This window comes from Rhincodon typus, chromosome 28 (genome assembly GCF_021869965.1).
Source record: "Rhincodon typus isolate 14 chromosome 28, sRhiTyp1.1, whole genome shotgun sequence".
Lineage (NCBI taxonomy): Eukaryota > Metazoa > Chordata > Chondrichthyes > Orectolobiformes > Rhincodontidae > Rhincodon > Rhincodon typus.
The window spans coordinates 32,824,661-32,839,000 of record NC_063359.1 but is presented as its reverse complement, the minus strand read 5'-3'; the positions used below and the strand labels follow the sequence as shown (position 1 = coordinate 32,839,000).

The following is a 14,340-nucleotide window of genomic DNA, read 5'->3' as shown; positions in this document are numbered from 1 at the left end:
CGATGCTGCTTGGCCTGCTGTGTTCATCCAGCTCTACACCTTGTTATCTCTATTATGCCTCTGGACTCTCGTTATCTCATTTTTGAAGGCCCCCCACTTTCCAACCACATCTTTACCTGCGAATGGGCCTCACCCAATAAACTTTTGAAAGTTCTTGCATAATACAGTCAAAATCAGTCTTACTCCAATTGAGAAATTTAACTTTTAGATCAGGTCTATCATTTTCCATAGCTATTTTAAAATTGATAGAATTATGATCACTAGCCACAAAGTGCTCCTCCACTGACTCCTCACCTGCCCTGCTTTATTTCCCAAGAGAAGGTCAAGTTTTGCTCCTTCTCTTGTGGGTTCATTCATCTAATGAAACAGAAAAATGTTCTTGTACACACTTAACAAATTCCTCTCCATCGAAGCCGTTAACACTACAGCAGTCCCAGTCTATCATTTTTACAAATATCTGAGATCTCCTTTCAAATTTGTTGTTCAATTTCCCACTGACTACTGAGAGTCTTATAGTACAATCCCAATATGGTGATCATTCTTTTCTTATTTCTCAGTTCCATGCAAATAACTTCACTGGATGTACACCCAAGAACGTCCTCCCCAAATACAGCCCTAACCAAAAACACCATTCCCCTCCTCTCTTGGCCCCCTTTCTATCCTTCCAAAGCTTCTTTAACCTGGAACACTAAGCTACTAGACCTGCTCTTCTATGAGCTACATTTCTGTATTAGCTATGATATCCTTGTCTCAGGTTCCCAACCATGCCGAGGTCATCTGCCTTACCTGTCAGGCTTCTTGCATTGAAGTAAGTGCAGTTTAATTTATTAGTATTACCTCGTTCTCACCTCTCTCGGCGATTTGGTTTGCTTCTCTTCGCAACTGTACTGGCATCAGCCTTTTCTCTTATGTATGTGTGTCTACCACCTTACTAGTTTAAAGTCTCCCGAGTAGCACTAGCAAATCTCCCTGCCAGCATATTGGTCCGCTCCCAATTCAGGTGCAATCCATCCTTGTTATACATCCTTCTACCCCAGAAGAGATTCTAATGATATAAAACTTGAGATGAGGTTGAACTTTCTCTGCCTTATGTGATTTGAACACACAATCTTTTCATCTGGAGTCAGACACAATACTGTGCGCCACATGCCCAACCCTGTCAGCCAGGGCGCCCTGTTTGGACCAGATTAACAGCCCCAATCAGGGAACTTATATTCTATGATGATCACCTGGCAAACCTCGTTACAATCACTACAGAAGCAAAACTGAAATTTCTTTCATGTAGAATGGCCAAATTATGAAATAGCAATGGATTTGTGGAGCAATTCAGAACAGTTACATGCCACTGTTCCCTGTTCCCTGACTAACATGTCTGTCTCTGGCTTGCTACAGTTTTCTAGCGAAGCTCAACACAAGCTAGAAAAACAACACCTGCAGCCCTCTGGACTCAATATCGAGTTCAATAATTTTAGGGCCTAAACTCTCCCGTATCCCAGCCCCATACCCCCACATACGAGGCCTTGTTACCACATAGCCTGCCATTACACACTTCCTGTTATTAGTCACTAATAGTCCCCATTAACAACTATTCACCATCCCAGCCTGCTCATTATCAACTCTTTGTCTGTCCAACTGTTCTTCTCTCTCTTTAGGCTCTATCCTATCATTTACTCCCTACCCCATCCCCATCCCCTTTTTTCTGCATATAAACTGATGTTTTCTCAGCCACCATCAGTTCTGAAGAAGGGTCACCAGACCCGAAACGTTAACTCTGTTCTTTCCTTCACAGATGCTGCCAGACCTGCTGAGCTTTTCCAGCAACTTTGTTTTTGTTCCAGTTACATGCCACTACACTTGTATCACTGTTGGTAAGAGACTCTTTCTGAATATATTCAACTCTAAATCTCTCTGAACAGCAGAAAACCGTATGGCAGAAATTTTAAAAGCTTTAAAAGCACACTTTGAGCCCCAAGTGACTGTTATGCATGAATGTTCTGAGGAAGGGTCACCGAACCCAAAATATTAACTCTGATTTCTTGTCAGAGATGCTGCCAGATTTGCTGAGCTTTCCCAGCAATTTCTGTTTTTGTTTCTGATTTCCACATCAGTTCTTTCAGTTTTTATTTGATACAAATTTAATATTGTGGATCAAAGTGAAAATGATTCCATTGATCAATATATAACGTCTTTTACTCAGCTAGCTTTGGAAAAAAAATAATGTCCATAGTTCCAAGAATGAGGAAATTACCCAGAATTCCTATGGAACTGCCCAGAGGGCTTAGGGAAAGGACTTTCTACACTCTGATGTTCATTTTCATTTTGGGCTGGGAAGTCATAGAGCCACAAAGCACCGAAACAGACCATTTGGTCCAACCAGTCCATGCCAAACATAATCCCAAACTAAACTAACCCGCCTGCTCCTGGTCCATATCTCTCCAAACCTTTCCTATTCTTGTACTTATCTAAGTGGCTTCTAAATATTTCACATCCACCACTAATGCAAGAGAGAAGCATCTGTCAAGCTTTGAAATGCTGAGAAGTGGAATAACATGTGCTATGTAGAATTCCTAAGTAAAGGTCAAATAACTGATAAACCATCACATCCAGGGGTCCACAACAACCCAAAAACAGACATGGAACAATGACCACAGTGAAAAGAAACAAATTACACAGAAATGGTACTCCATCGGGAAACAGCACCCAGTTGCACAGCCAATAATAACAACATGCACACATATCATCAAGAGACCATCATGATTCAACAAATCCGTGTGCAATGCATATATATAGGCTGATGGGAATAATTAATTGCTAAGGCGTGAGGTCAATTGTATATATTTGCTAATTTGGGTGCCACTAAATATAAATGATAATCCGGGCTTTTCTCTCTTTTGCATGAAAAAGGGGATGTTTTGTTTGAACTGCAATCATGTACAAAAGTACAATCATGTGCATGGTCTACTGGAGTCATGTGACCTCCCCCATGCGGCACACGCACTCTACAGGTAGATAGCACTTCACTTCAAAAAAACCTTTATGTTGAATACACTGCAAAGCCAAATAAAATTCTTTAAAAATGCAAATTCGAGATCAATGTCATAGCAGAAAGAAGCCAAAGCTTAATTCCCAACAAGACAAAAATAAGTTCAAATCCAAGAATGCACTCACATTCCTGAAAAACTGCAATTGTTGGTCATCAAAAGTAAAACCAGAAAATGCTAATATTGCACAACAGATCAATCAGCAACTGACTACATAGAATATAGAGTACAAAGGTAGGTTATGACATACCCGGATAAAACCCTGAATCAGTCTCAACGGAATAATTTGTGTATAACTGGGAGGAAAAAATCCTCTTAATTAATTTCTTTCTCTAAAAGCGAAATTATCTAACTGCACATTAGGAATTTGAAACCAATGTGACTGTCCATGATCATTCAAATAAAGGCTGTGGGAAGTGAACTCTGCATACTTCAAATACTGCCCTAGAAGGTCAGGCAATCGTCTGGGAGCCATCATCATTCAGGACAATTATTATCAAAATGGCACATTCTGGTTCATTTTGTGTAACTGAATTTCACATCTGTTTAATTAGGCTAAAATATGAGCAACGTTTGGGCTTTAATTGCAGTAACGAGATGATCACTTCTCAAAAAATTTCTCAGGCAACAATCCCAAACCACTGAGCTAGTTCACAAACACACTACCACAATTTTGGATCTGTCAAAGGGTTTTTTTTCACCCTAGCCTTATCAGTGGCACAGTCCCTTCTGATTACTTATACTGGTTTCCTAGTGAGACTTTGATGAAGTAGTGTAGTATAGGTTGATCTAGTGGGATTGTGCAGTGGGAAGGATCTGTGAATAAATGTCATCACTTTTGCTTCGATGTTAATTGTGCTTTGCTAGTGGCTACTTGTAGAACTTGCATATGAACATCTAGACCATCCTCTACCTTAGTTCAATGAAGACCTAAAGAGGTTCTTCTGAGTTTTGAACCTGCACTTTGGGACTCTTAAAAACTGCAATAATGAAATAGTGGATCTACTTATGCCAGGAAGGTTTTGCACTGTTGAAATTCTACATCAAGAGAGTGGACGGGAAGATGTTTGCTTCACCGGAATACTACACGTCAGGAGTAAAAGGCACGAGGTTTAATTTGATTATGCATTTCTCCTGACCTTACAATTGTGACTACATTTCAACAGTTGCTTTGGGGCATCCCGAGGTTAAGGAAAACACCAAATTAAGCTACACTGGCCCTATTCCCCATCTCTTCCTCCGTTACATCGATGACTGTATCGGCGCCGCCTCGTGCTCCCACGAGGAGCTCGAACAGTTCATCCACCTGGAAACCGATATCCATTTCAAGCCTACCGACTCCCACAGCTACCTGGAATACACCTCCTCCCACCCACCTTCCTGCAAAAATGCCATCCCCTATTCCCAATTCCTTCGCCTCCACCGCATCTGCTCCCGGGGTGAGGCATTCCACTCCCGGACATCCCAGATGTCCTCGTTTTTCAAGGACCGCAACTTCCCCCCCAACAGTGGTCGAAAACGCCCTCAACCGCATCGCCCGCATTTCCCGCAACTCATCCCTCACACCCCCTCCCTGCAATAACAACCAAAACAGGATCCCCCTCGTCCTCACGTATCACCCCACCAACCTCTGGATCCAACACATCATCCTCCGACACTTCCGCCATCTGCAATCTGACCCCACTACCAAAGACATTTTTCCTTTCCCACCCTTATCTGCTTTCCGGAGGGACCACTCTCTCCGTGACTCCCTCGTCCGCTCCACACTCCCCACCAGCCCCACCAGCCCCACCACCCCCGGCACTTTTCCCTGCAACCACAGGAAGTACTACACTTGCCCCTACACCTCCCCCCTTACCCCCATCCCAGGCCCCAAGAAGACCTTCCACATCAAACAGATATTCACCTGCACATCTGCTAATGTGGTATACTGTATCCGCTGTTCCCGATGTGGCCTCCTCTACACCGGGGAAAGCAAGCGGACGATTGGGGACCACTTTGTGGAACACCTACGCTCGGTTCACAACAAACAACTGCACCTCCCAGTTGTGAACCATTTCAACTCCCCCTCCCACTCCCTAGATGACATGTCCATCCTGGGCCTCCTGCAGTGCCACAACGATGCCACCCGAAGGTTGCAAGAACAGCAACTCATATTTCACTTGGGAACCCTGCAGCCCAACTGTATCAATGTGGACTTCACAAGCTTCAAAATCTCCCCTCACCCAACCACATCCCAAAACCAGCCCAGCTTGTCCCCGCCTCCCTAACCTGTCCTTCCTCCCATCTATCCCCTCCTCCCACCTCAGGCCCCACCCCCATCTCCTATCTACCAGCCTCATCCCGCCCCCTTGACCTGTCCGTCCTCCCTGGACTGACCTATCCCCCACTAACAGCCCACTACACTCACCTTTACTGGCTCCACCCCCATCTCTTTGACCTGTTGTCTCCTCTCCACCTATCTTCTCCTTTATCCATCTTCTATCCGCCTCCCCCTCTCTCCCTATTTATTTCAGAATCCCCTTCCCCTCTCCCATTTCTGAAGAAGGGTCCAGACCCAAAACGTCAGCTTTCCTGCTCCTCTGATGCTGCTTGGCCTGCTGTGTTCATCCAGCTCTACACCTTGTTATCTCAGATTCTCCAGCATCTGCAGTTCGTACTATCTCTACACCAAATTAATGTAAATTCTCCCTTTAATTCATTATCATGCTCTCACTGATTTCACCATTGTTCACTTTTCATAATTGCCAGCAATACAATTCAAGATGCTGTACTGGTCCATTGAAAATCCAATTAACTACAAAATCTCATTGTTGGATCAATCCAATCTCGTAAACTGCCGCTGTATTAATGCTATCTCTTCAGTAGGATCAGAGTTCAAAAGTGATGGTCCAGGCATGCTCAGCACTAACCTGTACATACAGATCCCGGAGTTCACTCTGAAATCTCTTTGAATCCGAGGTGACAGTAACAGGACCAATTTCTGCATGAGAGAAATGAAGAATAATTAACTCAACCCACTCCTCACAAATGCCTCTTACAAAAGTGTTGGTCAGTTTGAAGCTCATTAAAGTGAGGCACATTAGTGGCCTGAAAGGGATGTCTTCCTAATTCTGGACAGCTGACATCCTGAACATGAGAATTTCTGATGTTGTGTAATACTCCTGTAAACTTAATTGGCCAAAAACATTTGGGATTAACAGAAATCTGTTTTATGTTGCCATAAAACTTTAGTACAAGGACGTCACTATAGAGGAATAGAATATATTCTCTCATTTCAGGTTGCTTTTGATGAGCACCAGCAGATATTCTCTTTCTGAGGTAAGTCCATCGAGACCAAGGTTGACTTTTCTCTACTTCAGGGTGGTGGGTCCCGGGATGACTAAATAGTCCAATGCTAGATCAATACACCCTGTCGCAGGTGGTGTTTGAAAAGGCAGGCAGGCAGAGGCAGGTGGGCGGGATGCTTAGGTTTTTGCATGCATTCTTCATGTGGACCAGATTGAAACATGAATCTATGATCAGCATATAACTGCATCAGCCCAGGCACCCTACTCCTGATCTCATATTAAAATGTTTATTGAAAAGTAGCCAAGATTTCCCAAATCTCTGATACCATCCCTGTCTTATTGAAATCATTTTATCTTCATCACTAGTGTATACATATATACTCTTAACTGGAAGATTTTAGGTGTTGAAATCATAGTCTTGTAATGCTACAGTTAATAATGCCAGGTTGGATGATAGTACAGCTTTGTCCTTAAACTATTCCACTGCTTCCTATATAATCAAGGGCAAGAGGAGGAGACAAAATAAATATAATAACTATCACTAGATAAAAAATGTTGGGGAAATTAACAGGGCCAAAGATGGGTACGTCTTCTGGACCTGATTACAAGAAGGAGTTACAAATATAGTGGATACATGTTGTAATCTTCCAAGAACCCTTAGATTCTGGAAAAGTCTCAGAGGATACAAAAATGACCAATGTAACAGCTTTATTTAAAAACAGAAGGAGACATAAAACAAACAGGTAACTAGGACAGTTAGCTCAAAGTTTGTCATTGTTACAATCTATTACAATGGGTGTCACAACAGAGCATTTAGAAATACATAATACTTTGACAAGGAACGACACGTTAAGCTACTTAACAAGAGCTTATTATGTTGGAGGTAGTATGTGAGCAATGAACAGAGGTTTGGCTAACTAATAGAAGACAGAGAGTTGGGATAAGGGGGACATTTTCAGGATTGCAACCTGTAATCAGTGGCATATCACAGGGACCAGTGCTGGGTCCACAACTTGGAGCAGGAAGGCAAATGTACTATAGCCAAGTTTACGGATGACACAAAACTAAGTGGGAACACAAGCAGTGAGGATGATTTTAAGAGTCTGCAGAGGGATATAAACAGGTTATGCAAAATACTTGACAGGTGGAATATAGTGCAGAAAAATATGAGGTTATGCACTTTGGCAGGAAGAATAGAGGAGTTGAATATTAATTAAATAAAGACTGAAGAAAGCTAAAGCACAGACGGATTTGGGAATCTTTATATATCAATCACAAAAAGCTAGGAAACAAGATCAGCTGGTAATAGGGTAGGCAAATTGATATTGACCTTTATTTCAAAGGGAATGGAGCATAAAAATAGGAAGACCTTGCTAAAAATATAAAAGGCACTGGTTAGACTATAGATAGAATACTGTGAACAGTTTTGGGCCCCTTCTCTTCTCTAAGGAAAGATATAATGGCATTGGAGCAATCCAGAGAAGATCCACTCGGCTGATACTGGGTATGGAGGGACTGTCTTATGAGGGGAGGTTGAATAGTTTGGGGGTATATCCATTGGGGTTCAGAAGAATAAGAGGTGACCAAATTGAAACATACAAGATTCTTTGGGGGATTTACAGGGTAGATGCAGAAAGATTCTTTCCCCTTGCGGGAGAGTCTAGGATCAGAATCTTAGAATAAGCAGTTACCAATTTAAAACAGAGTGGAGGAGGAATTTCCTGCAAGCACAGACATATATACAAAAACTGCTCAACCTGACTGTTTCCAACTATTCATAAACAATGGATCACAGCGAAACGTATAGTAAATTGTAACGTACCAGGTTAGTGGGAAACCTGGGCCTAGCTGCGTACATGTTATTGGAAGCCTACAAAAGTGAGGCTTGCGCATGCACAGTCAATAGGGATGCCAGGCATCAGCAGATACCGCCTTCAATAATAGACACTGAGGCTCCAGAGGAGATCGGAAGCACGGATGCCGCCTCAATGCTCAGATAAAACAGTGCTGCTTCCCAAACATTTTGTGGCATACTTTGCACCTTGTTGCGGTACAATGGTTGAAAACCACTGCCAAAGAAAGTAGTAGAGACTGGGATAGGCAGAGTTTGAAGCAGTAAGGAAACAAGGAAAAGGCAGGAAAGTGGAGTTGAAGATTATCAGATTAGCAATGATCTCATGGAATGGCGGAGCAGTCTCAGTGAGCTGAATGCGTACCTTTTTATTCATTCACACGATCTGGGTGTCACTGGCTAGGTCTGCATTTATTGCCCATCCCTAATTGCCCAGAGAGAAGTTAAAATTCAACCACATTGTTGTGGGTCGACAGTCACATGTAGTAAGGATGGCAGTTTCCTTCCCTAAAGGACATTACTGAACTCGATGAGATTTTTTGACAATGGTACATATCATTATTAGACCCATAATTCCAGATTTCTTTTTAATGAATTCAAATTCTACCATCTGTCATGATGAGATTCAAACCTGGTTTCTTGGAACATTAACTGCCTTCTGGATTAATATTCTAGCGATAATACCACTAAGCCATTGCCTCCTACATCTTATAGTCTTCCTTGAAAGATGCTCTCCAGATTGGTGTTATGCATCTGGTAAACAGAAACACAGCACCCTTGTGATCCACGGGAATACTGGTGTAGGTTTAAAAATTTCCATTGGAGACTCATCCTTCACGTGGTAACTCCTGTGCCTTGCCTACTTGGGCATTTACCACATATCTGGGTCTCAGACATTAAGCAGCATCAATGATGGAACAGAGAACACCACAATCTTATTCATACAGGTTGAGGGGAATTGCTGGGATGCTGTTTTAGCCTAGGGACTCTGACTGGATCCTCTTCACTAATTTGCCGGCATTAATCTCTCTCCAATAAACATTAGCTACAAAGATTGCTGCAGTGTAGGTCGCTCCACCCGCTGCTCCTCTGCTCTGCCTATTCTTTTCATTTTTCTTTTTTTTCCCTCTTGGTTTAGCAGTCCTGGGACAGCATGCGGGGAAGCAGGAAAACTCGAGTCCCAGAGCAGCACAAGGGGAAACCCGAGTCCTGGAGCAGCACGAGAGGAAGTGAGTCCCAGAGCAACTTACCTTGCTGCAGCTGAGTGCCAGTGCAGAGCGGATTGGAGTTTTGGAACACAGCAGGACAGTTGTTGGGCTGGGGTCTGGTGCAGGCTGTCAAACCACGTGCTCAGCTGCTGCTATTTGAAATTCTTTACTGGACTATAACGTCAATCCTTTAACTATATTATAACTATCTTGCTTCTAACTTATTTTTTAGACACTGTAAATAATGCTTCTACTTTTCCTTTTATTCCTCTTTCTTATCCAAGAATGGCAGGTCCCCTCTCATTCTTCTAAACTCCAATGAGTATACCCCCAAACTTGTACTTAAGATGGCGCCATTAAAGGCAGCCATTGTAAAACTTTTCACTGTACACAGCAAATATTGAATCACACAGCTTATGCTCCATGTGGCTTCATTCCACATTGAATTTTGCCTGAAGTATAATTTCAAACACACCTTGTAGGATAATTTTCACATCTACATTTGCCCACAGCCACTGTCATAATGTTGTATTGAAGTTGCCAATTCCGTTAACAGTTTGTGCTGAATTATTTACAATTTTTGCAGCATGCTCTAATCCAAATGAAACTGTCTTAAAGCTCATTTCACACTGTAACCTCAGCACAGACTGCAGACTTTATTTTACCAGTCCTGTTCTCAGAGCCAGGATTGAGGTTTAAAACCAGGATTCAAATATTCATTTTTTAATCCTGGTTTTAATTCTAAAGGCCTTGACCAGCAACTGTTATGCAATTCAAATTGAAGTTTCCTGTTTTACAGACTAGAGAGGGAGAAGTGCCACAATTTGATTAAACTTATAATTGTGACTGGCCTGTTTCATTGCCCAAGGCAGTCTTCTTTAATGCCACCGTCTTATAGATTCAGTGTTCTCAATAATTCTTAAGGCGTGTTTCTGCACCTTTATCTGTCCATTTAGTACCATAAGCCATTGACAAGTTCTGATAATTAAATGCATTTTTGAATTTGAAGCATTTCTGTGGACCATTGTCTCATGTCATTCCTTATGGAACACAATATCTGAGGAGGTCGTGCAAACCACACACACACACGCACACACGCGCACACACACACATATACACACAGACTTTGACCAAGTTTTGGAGTAGATTTGTAGCTTGGCGTGTGGGTGTTGAGGTTGGTTTGGCTCGCCGAGCTGGTTTGCTGCTCTGCAGACGTTTAGTTACCATGCTGGGTAACATCATCAGTGCAGCCTTCGATGAAGCGCTGGTGTGTTTTCCCGCCTGGTTTTTAAACTCTGGAGTCCATTGAGCTGGATTGCCTCACTTCCGGTTTTCCTTAGTCGTGGAGTGTCTATGGGGTCGAGTTCTATGTGTTTATTAATGGCTTTCTTCGTGGAGCACCAGGCTTCTAGGAATTCCCGTGCCTGTCTCTGCTTAGCCTGTCCCAGGATTTTGGTGTTGTCCCAGTCAAATTGGTGGTTCTCCTTATCCATGTGGATTGAGATGAGTGAATATTGGTCGTGTCTTTTTGTAGCCAGTTGGTGTTCGTGTACCCTTGTTGTTAGTTTCCTTCCTGTTTGTCTGATGTAATGTTTCTCACAGTCTCTGCAGGGGATCTTATAGATGACATTGGTCCTGTCCATGGCGGGGAATGGGTCTTTAGTTCGGGTGAGCAGTTGTCGTAGGGTTAATGTGGGCTTGTGTGCCACTCTGATGCCCAGCGGTCATAGGAGTCTTATGGTTAGTTCCGATGTGTTCCTGAAGTAGGGTTGTGTGATGAGTGTGTCGGGGCGTGTAGTATCTTCCTGATGTTGTTTGTGCAGGCATCTTCTGACCCAGTTTTTTGGATATCCAAGAGGTATTCTTCTTCCTCTTGGCGTAGTTCTGTGTTACTACAGTGTGTTGTTGCCTGCTTAAATAGTGTTCGCACGCAGCTTTGTTTGTGTGTGTTGGGATGGTTACTGTTGAAGTTCAGTACCTGGTCCGTGTGTGTGGCTTCAACAGTAACCATCCCAACATTTTTTTTGATGTTGATTTAATAATATATATTGGCTAGGACATTGGGATAACTCTCCTGTCCTTCTTCAAAGGTGCAGCACATTCTTTTATATTCACCTGTCAGACAAAGGTCTCATACAACATCCCATCAGAAACAAGACAGCTCTGACGGTGCAACACTCTCTCAATAGTGTACTGGAGTGTCAGCTTTGACTTTTGTGCTCAAGTCTTGATTTGGGTCTTGAACCCACAATCTTCTGGTTCAAAATAACACTCCCATGGTCCCAGCTGTTGTGGGGTATGAGTTAGGTCCAGTGGCAGGGGTGTTTGGGTCCCAGGAGTAAAGAGGGATGTTGATTCAGGGTCTGGGGAATGTAAAGGGTTTGGGGCAGTGCTGCTGAGGGTGTATAGTAATTTGGAGGATCAGTTGAACAGTTAGACTGGAGTTAGACTAGCATCTTAAGTGTCTACCTTTTCCCGAGTAACTATTAACTGCAGCACAACCCTCTGAATTCTGCAATTTAAATGGACGCTTTAGGAGGGTTACAGCTGCAAGGGAATTGCCCAGTGGAATTTTCTATTTTCTAATAAATTCTCTCAGAATCTGCAACACTAGGGATTCCACAGAGTCCTCATGTGGAACTCCCAAATACGCTTCAAAAACAATTGTCTGGTAATCAGAAAATCCAGACCAATGTCACTGCGCTGGTAATCTGGAGGCCAATGCTGATGTAGGGCACATCGGTTCAAATCCCATATGGCATGTGATGAAATTTAATTCAATCAATAAATCTGGAACAAAACTACCACTAAGTAAAAGACCCAGCTGGCTTACTAATGTCCTATAAGGAACGAAATCTGCCATTCTTACTTTGTCTGGTCTGACTCCTAACTAACAGAAATATGGTTGATTCTTGATTGCCCATGTCAAAGACCTAGCAAGCCAAATTCAAGGTCAGATAGAGTTGAGCAACAAATATTGGCCATACCAGTGATGATCACATCCCATGAAAAAATTTTAAAAAAGCAAACAAAAATCTGGTACCCGGTACAACATGGACATGTTCTCCTGGGAATGACAGGACAACAAATTTGTTCCAGTCATATGGGACTAAAAACAATAACTGTTTTTCTCTCCACAGATGTTGCCAGACCTGCTTAGTTTCTCAAACACTTTCTGTTCTTATTTTAGGACAGCAAATGTGCATTTTGTGAAAGGTTAAATTGCAAGTAAAGAAAGGAATAGGAAGATAGAGTTGCATGTATCAGACACCAAGGAATGGTTAGGCATTCCAAAGGTGCCACTGTTTCACTGAAAGAATGAAGGCAACATCCATGTGGGCCTCCAACCCCACTGGAAGTAGCAGCTAAAGAAGTTGGAAAACATACAACTTGAATATACGTTTTGCCTTTGATTTCATCTCCCTCAGTCTATGCTTCCAGTTCTCGTGTTCTCAGAACATTTGCTGCATCAGTCAGCTACCTGATCAGACCAGCCATAGAAAATATCAAACAGATCCTTTTACACCACACAATGAACAGATTGAATCATCTAACCAAGAATGGAATGCACCAACATCACAAACTAGTGCGACTATACCTTGAGTTCAACACCTTCAAATTGTGGGACTTAATATTGAGTTCAACACTTTCAGTAAAGGATATTCTATTCTATTCAAACTGTGTACCAACTCCCATTTCTTCCTTTACTTTTAGTTTTACATGTTATTTCTCTGTCACCATGTCCTCTCTCCACTTTCCCCATTCCAGTGGGACAGTGTTCTCTTTCAAGTCTGGCAGTTAGACACACCATTGTTCTGCCATTATCACATTCCGATCACTTAATCTGAATTATCAACATCTTTTCTCCACCAGCACTCTACACCACCATCACTGACACACACCAACCCCCCATAACTACAGCATAAATGCTGACCCCCTCCACACTTCACTTCAGCTCTAATGAAGAGTCATCTAGATTTGAAACATTAGTTTGCTCTCTCTTAATGGATGCTGACTCGCTGTGATCTCCAGCATTTGTTGTTTTCAGTCTCTAGCTTGTCTTGGTATCTGACGGCTTATTGAACAAGTGTTGCTGCTGTTCACCAGCCATTGTTCCATAAACATAGCCATAGAATCATAGAGGTCTGCAACACAGGTAAAAGCAGAGCCTTTTGACTTTCGTTAAGTTGGAAAATTGAGAAGAAACAATGTTAAATATAACTGCACCAAGATGGTGTACTGGCCAGTTACTTATAACCAACAGAACAATTCTATACAACAATGCACTGTTAGAGGTACACAAGCAGCTTCATAAATTGTTTAAATTCATTTCAGTTCCTGTTTAAAATATTTTCTGTGCCAATTTCCTCCTCCCACTTCCTCTCCTGAAGCTACTGTATCAGTCCTTGACTTTGATTGCACATTTGGTGGTCACCCTCTAATAATTCTTTCAAATCCCATTATTCATTTTCAAGCCCAGACACAGACAGTTAACCTGTGGGAGTCAAACATATCCTGTTCTGGCCAACACATGTGCAACTTCCCACCAAAATACATCAGATAACATCCAGTAGCAGAAACATTAGCTTATTTCCCCTTTTCCCACTGTCCCTAGCCATGTTAAACCAAAGGCACAGTAGCTCAGCCATTACCAACTCTATTAAGCACATTAGTGATTAAACTTTGAACTTGCTGCTCTATATTATTGTTGATTGAATAAGTTCACCGAGCCACCAGGTGAACTTCCCCTTTAGACCTTCAGCAGATCTCATTCCCCATATGAAAAGTAGAGGAGCAGAGAAGTCTATGCGCAGGCTTCTTCAAGTCATAATTTCTTCCCTCGCCCACTTTCCTGCAAAGACACAATCCCCTTCCACCCTCAACTCAACCCTTATTAGAAGCCTTTCATTTATACCTATTTAGTTATGAGGGTCTCCATTACAAACACC

At 42.4% G+C, this 14,340-nt stretch overlaps 1 protein-coding gene across 1 annotated transcript in view; it reads right to left on the bottom strand.

Moving 5' to 3' along the window:
* LOC109918284 (hemicentin-1-like) overlaps window positions 1–14,340 on the bottom strand; it is a 417,033-nt gene that overhangs the window by 361,463 nt on the left and 41,230 nt on the right. Inside the window, exon 2 of the mRNA XM_048613389.1 lies at window positions 5,954–6,024. Coding sequence (XP_048469346.1) covers window positions 5,954–6,024 — 71 coding nt within the window. The remainder of the gene's footprint in view (window positions 1–5,953; window positions 6,025–14,340) is intronic.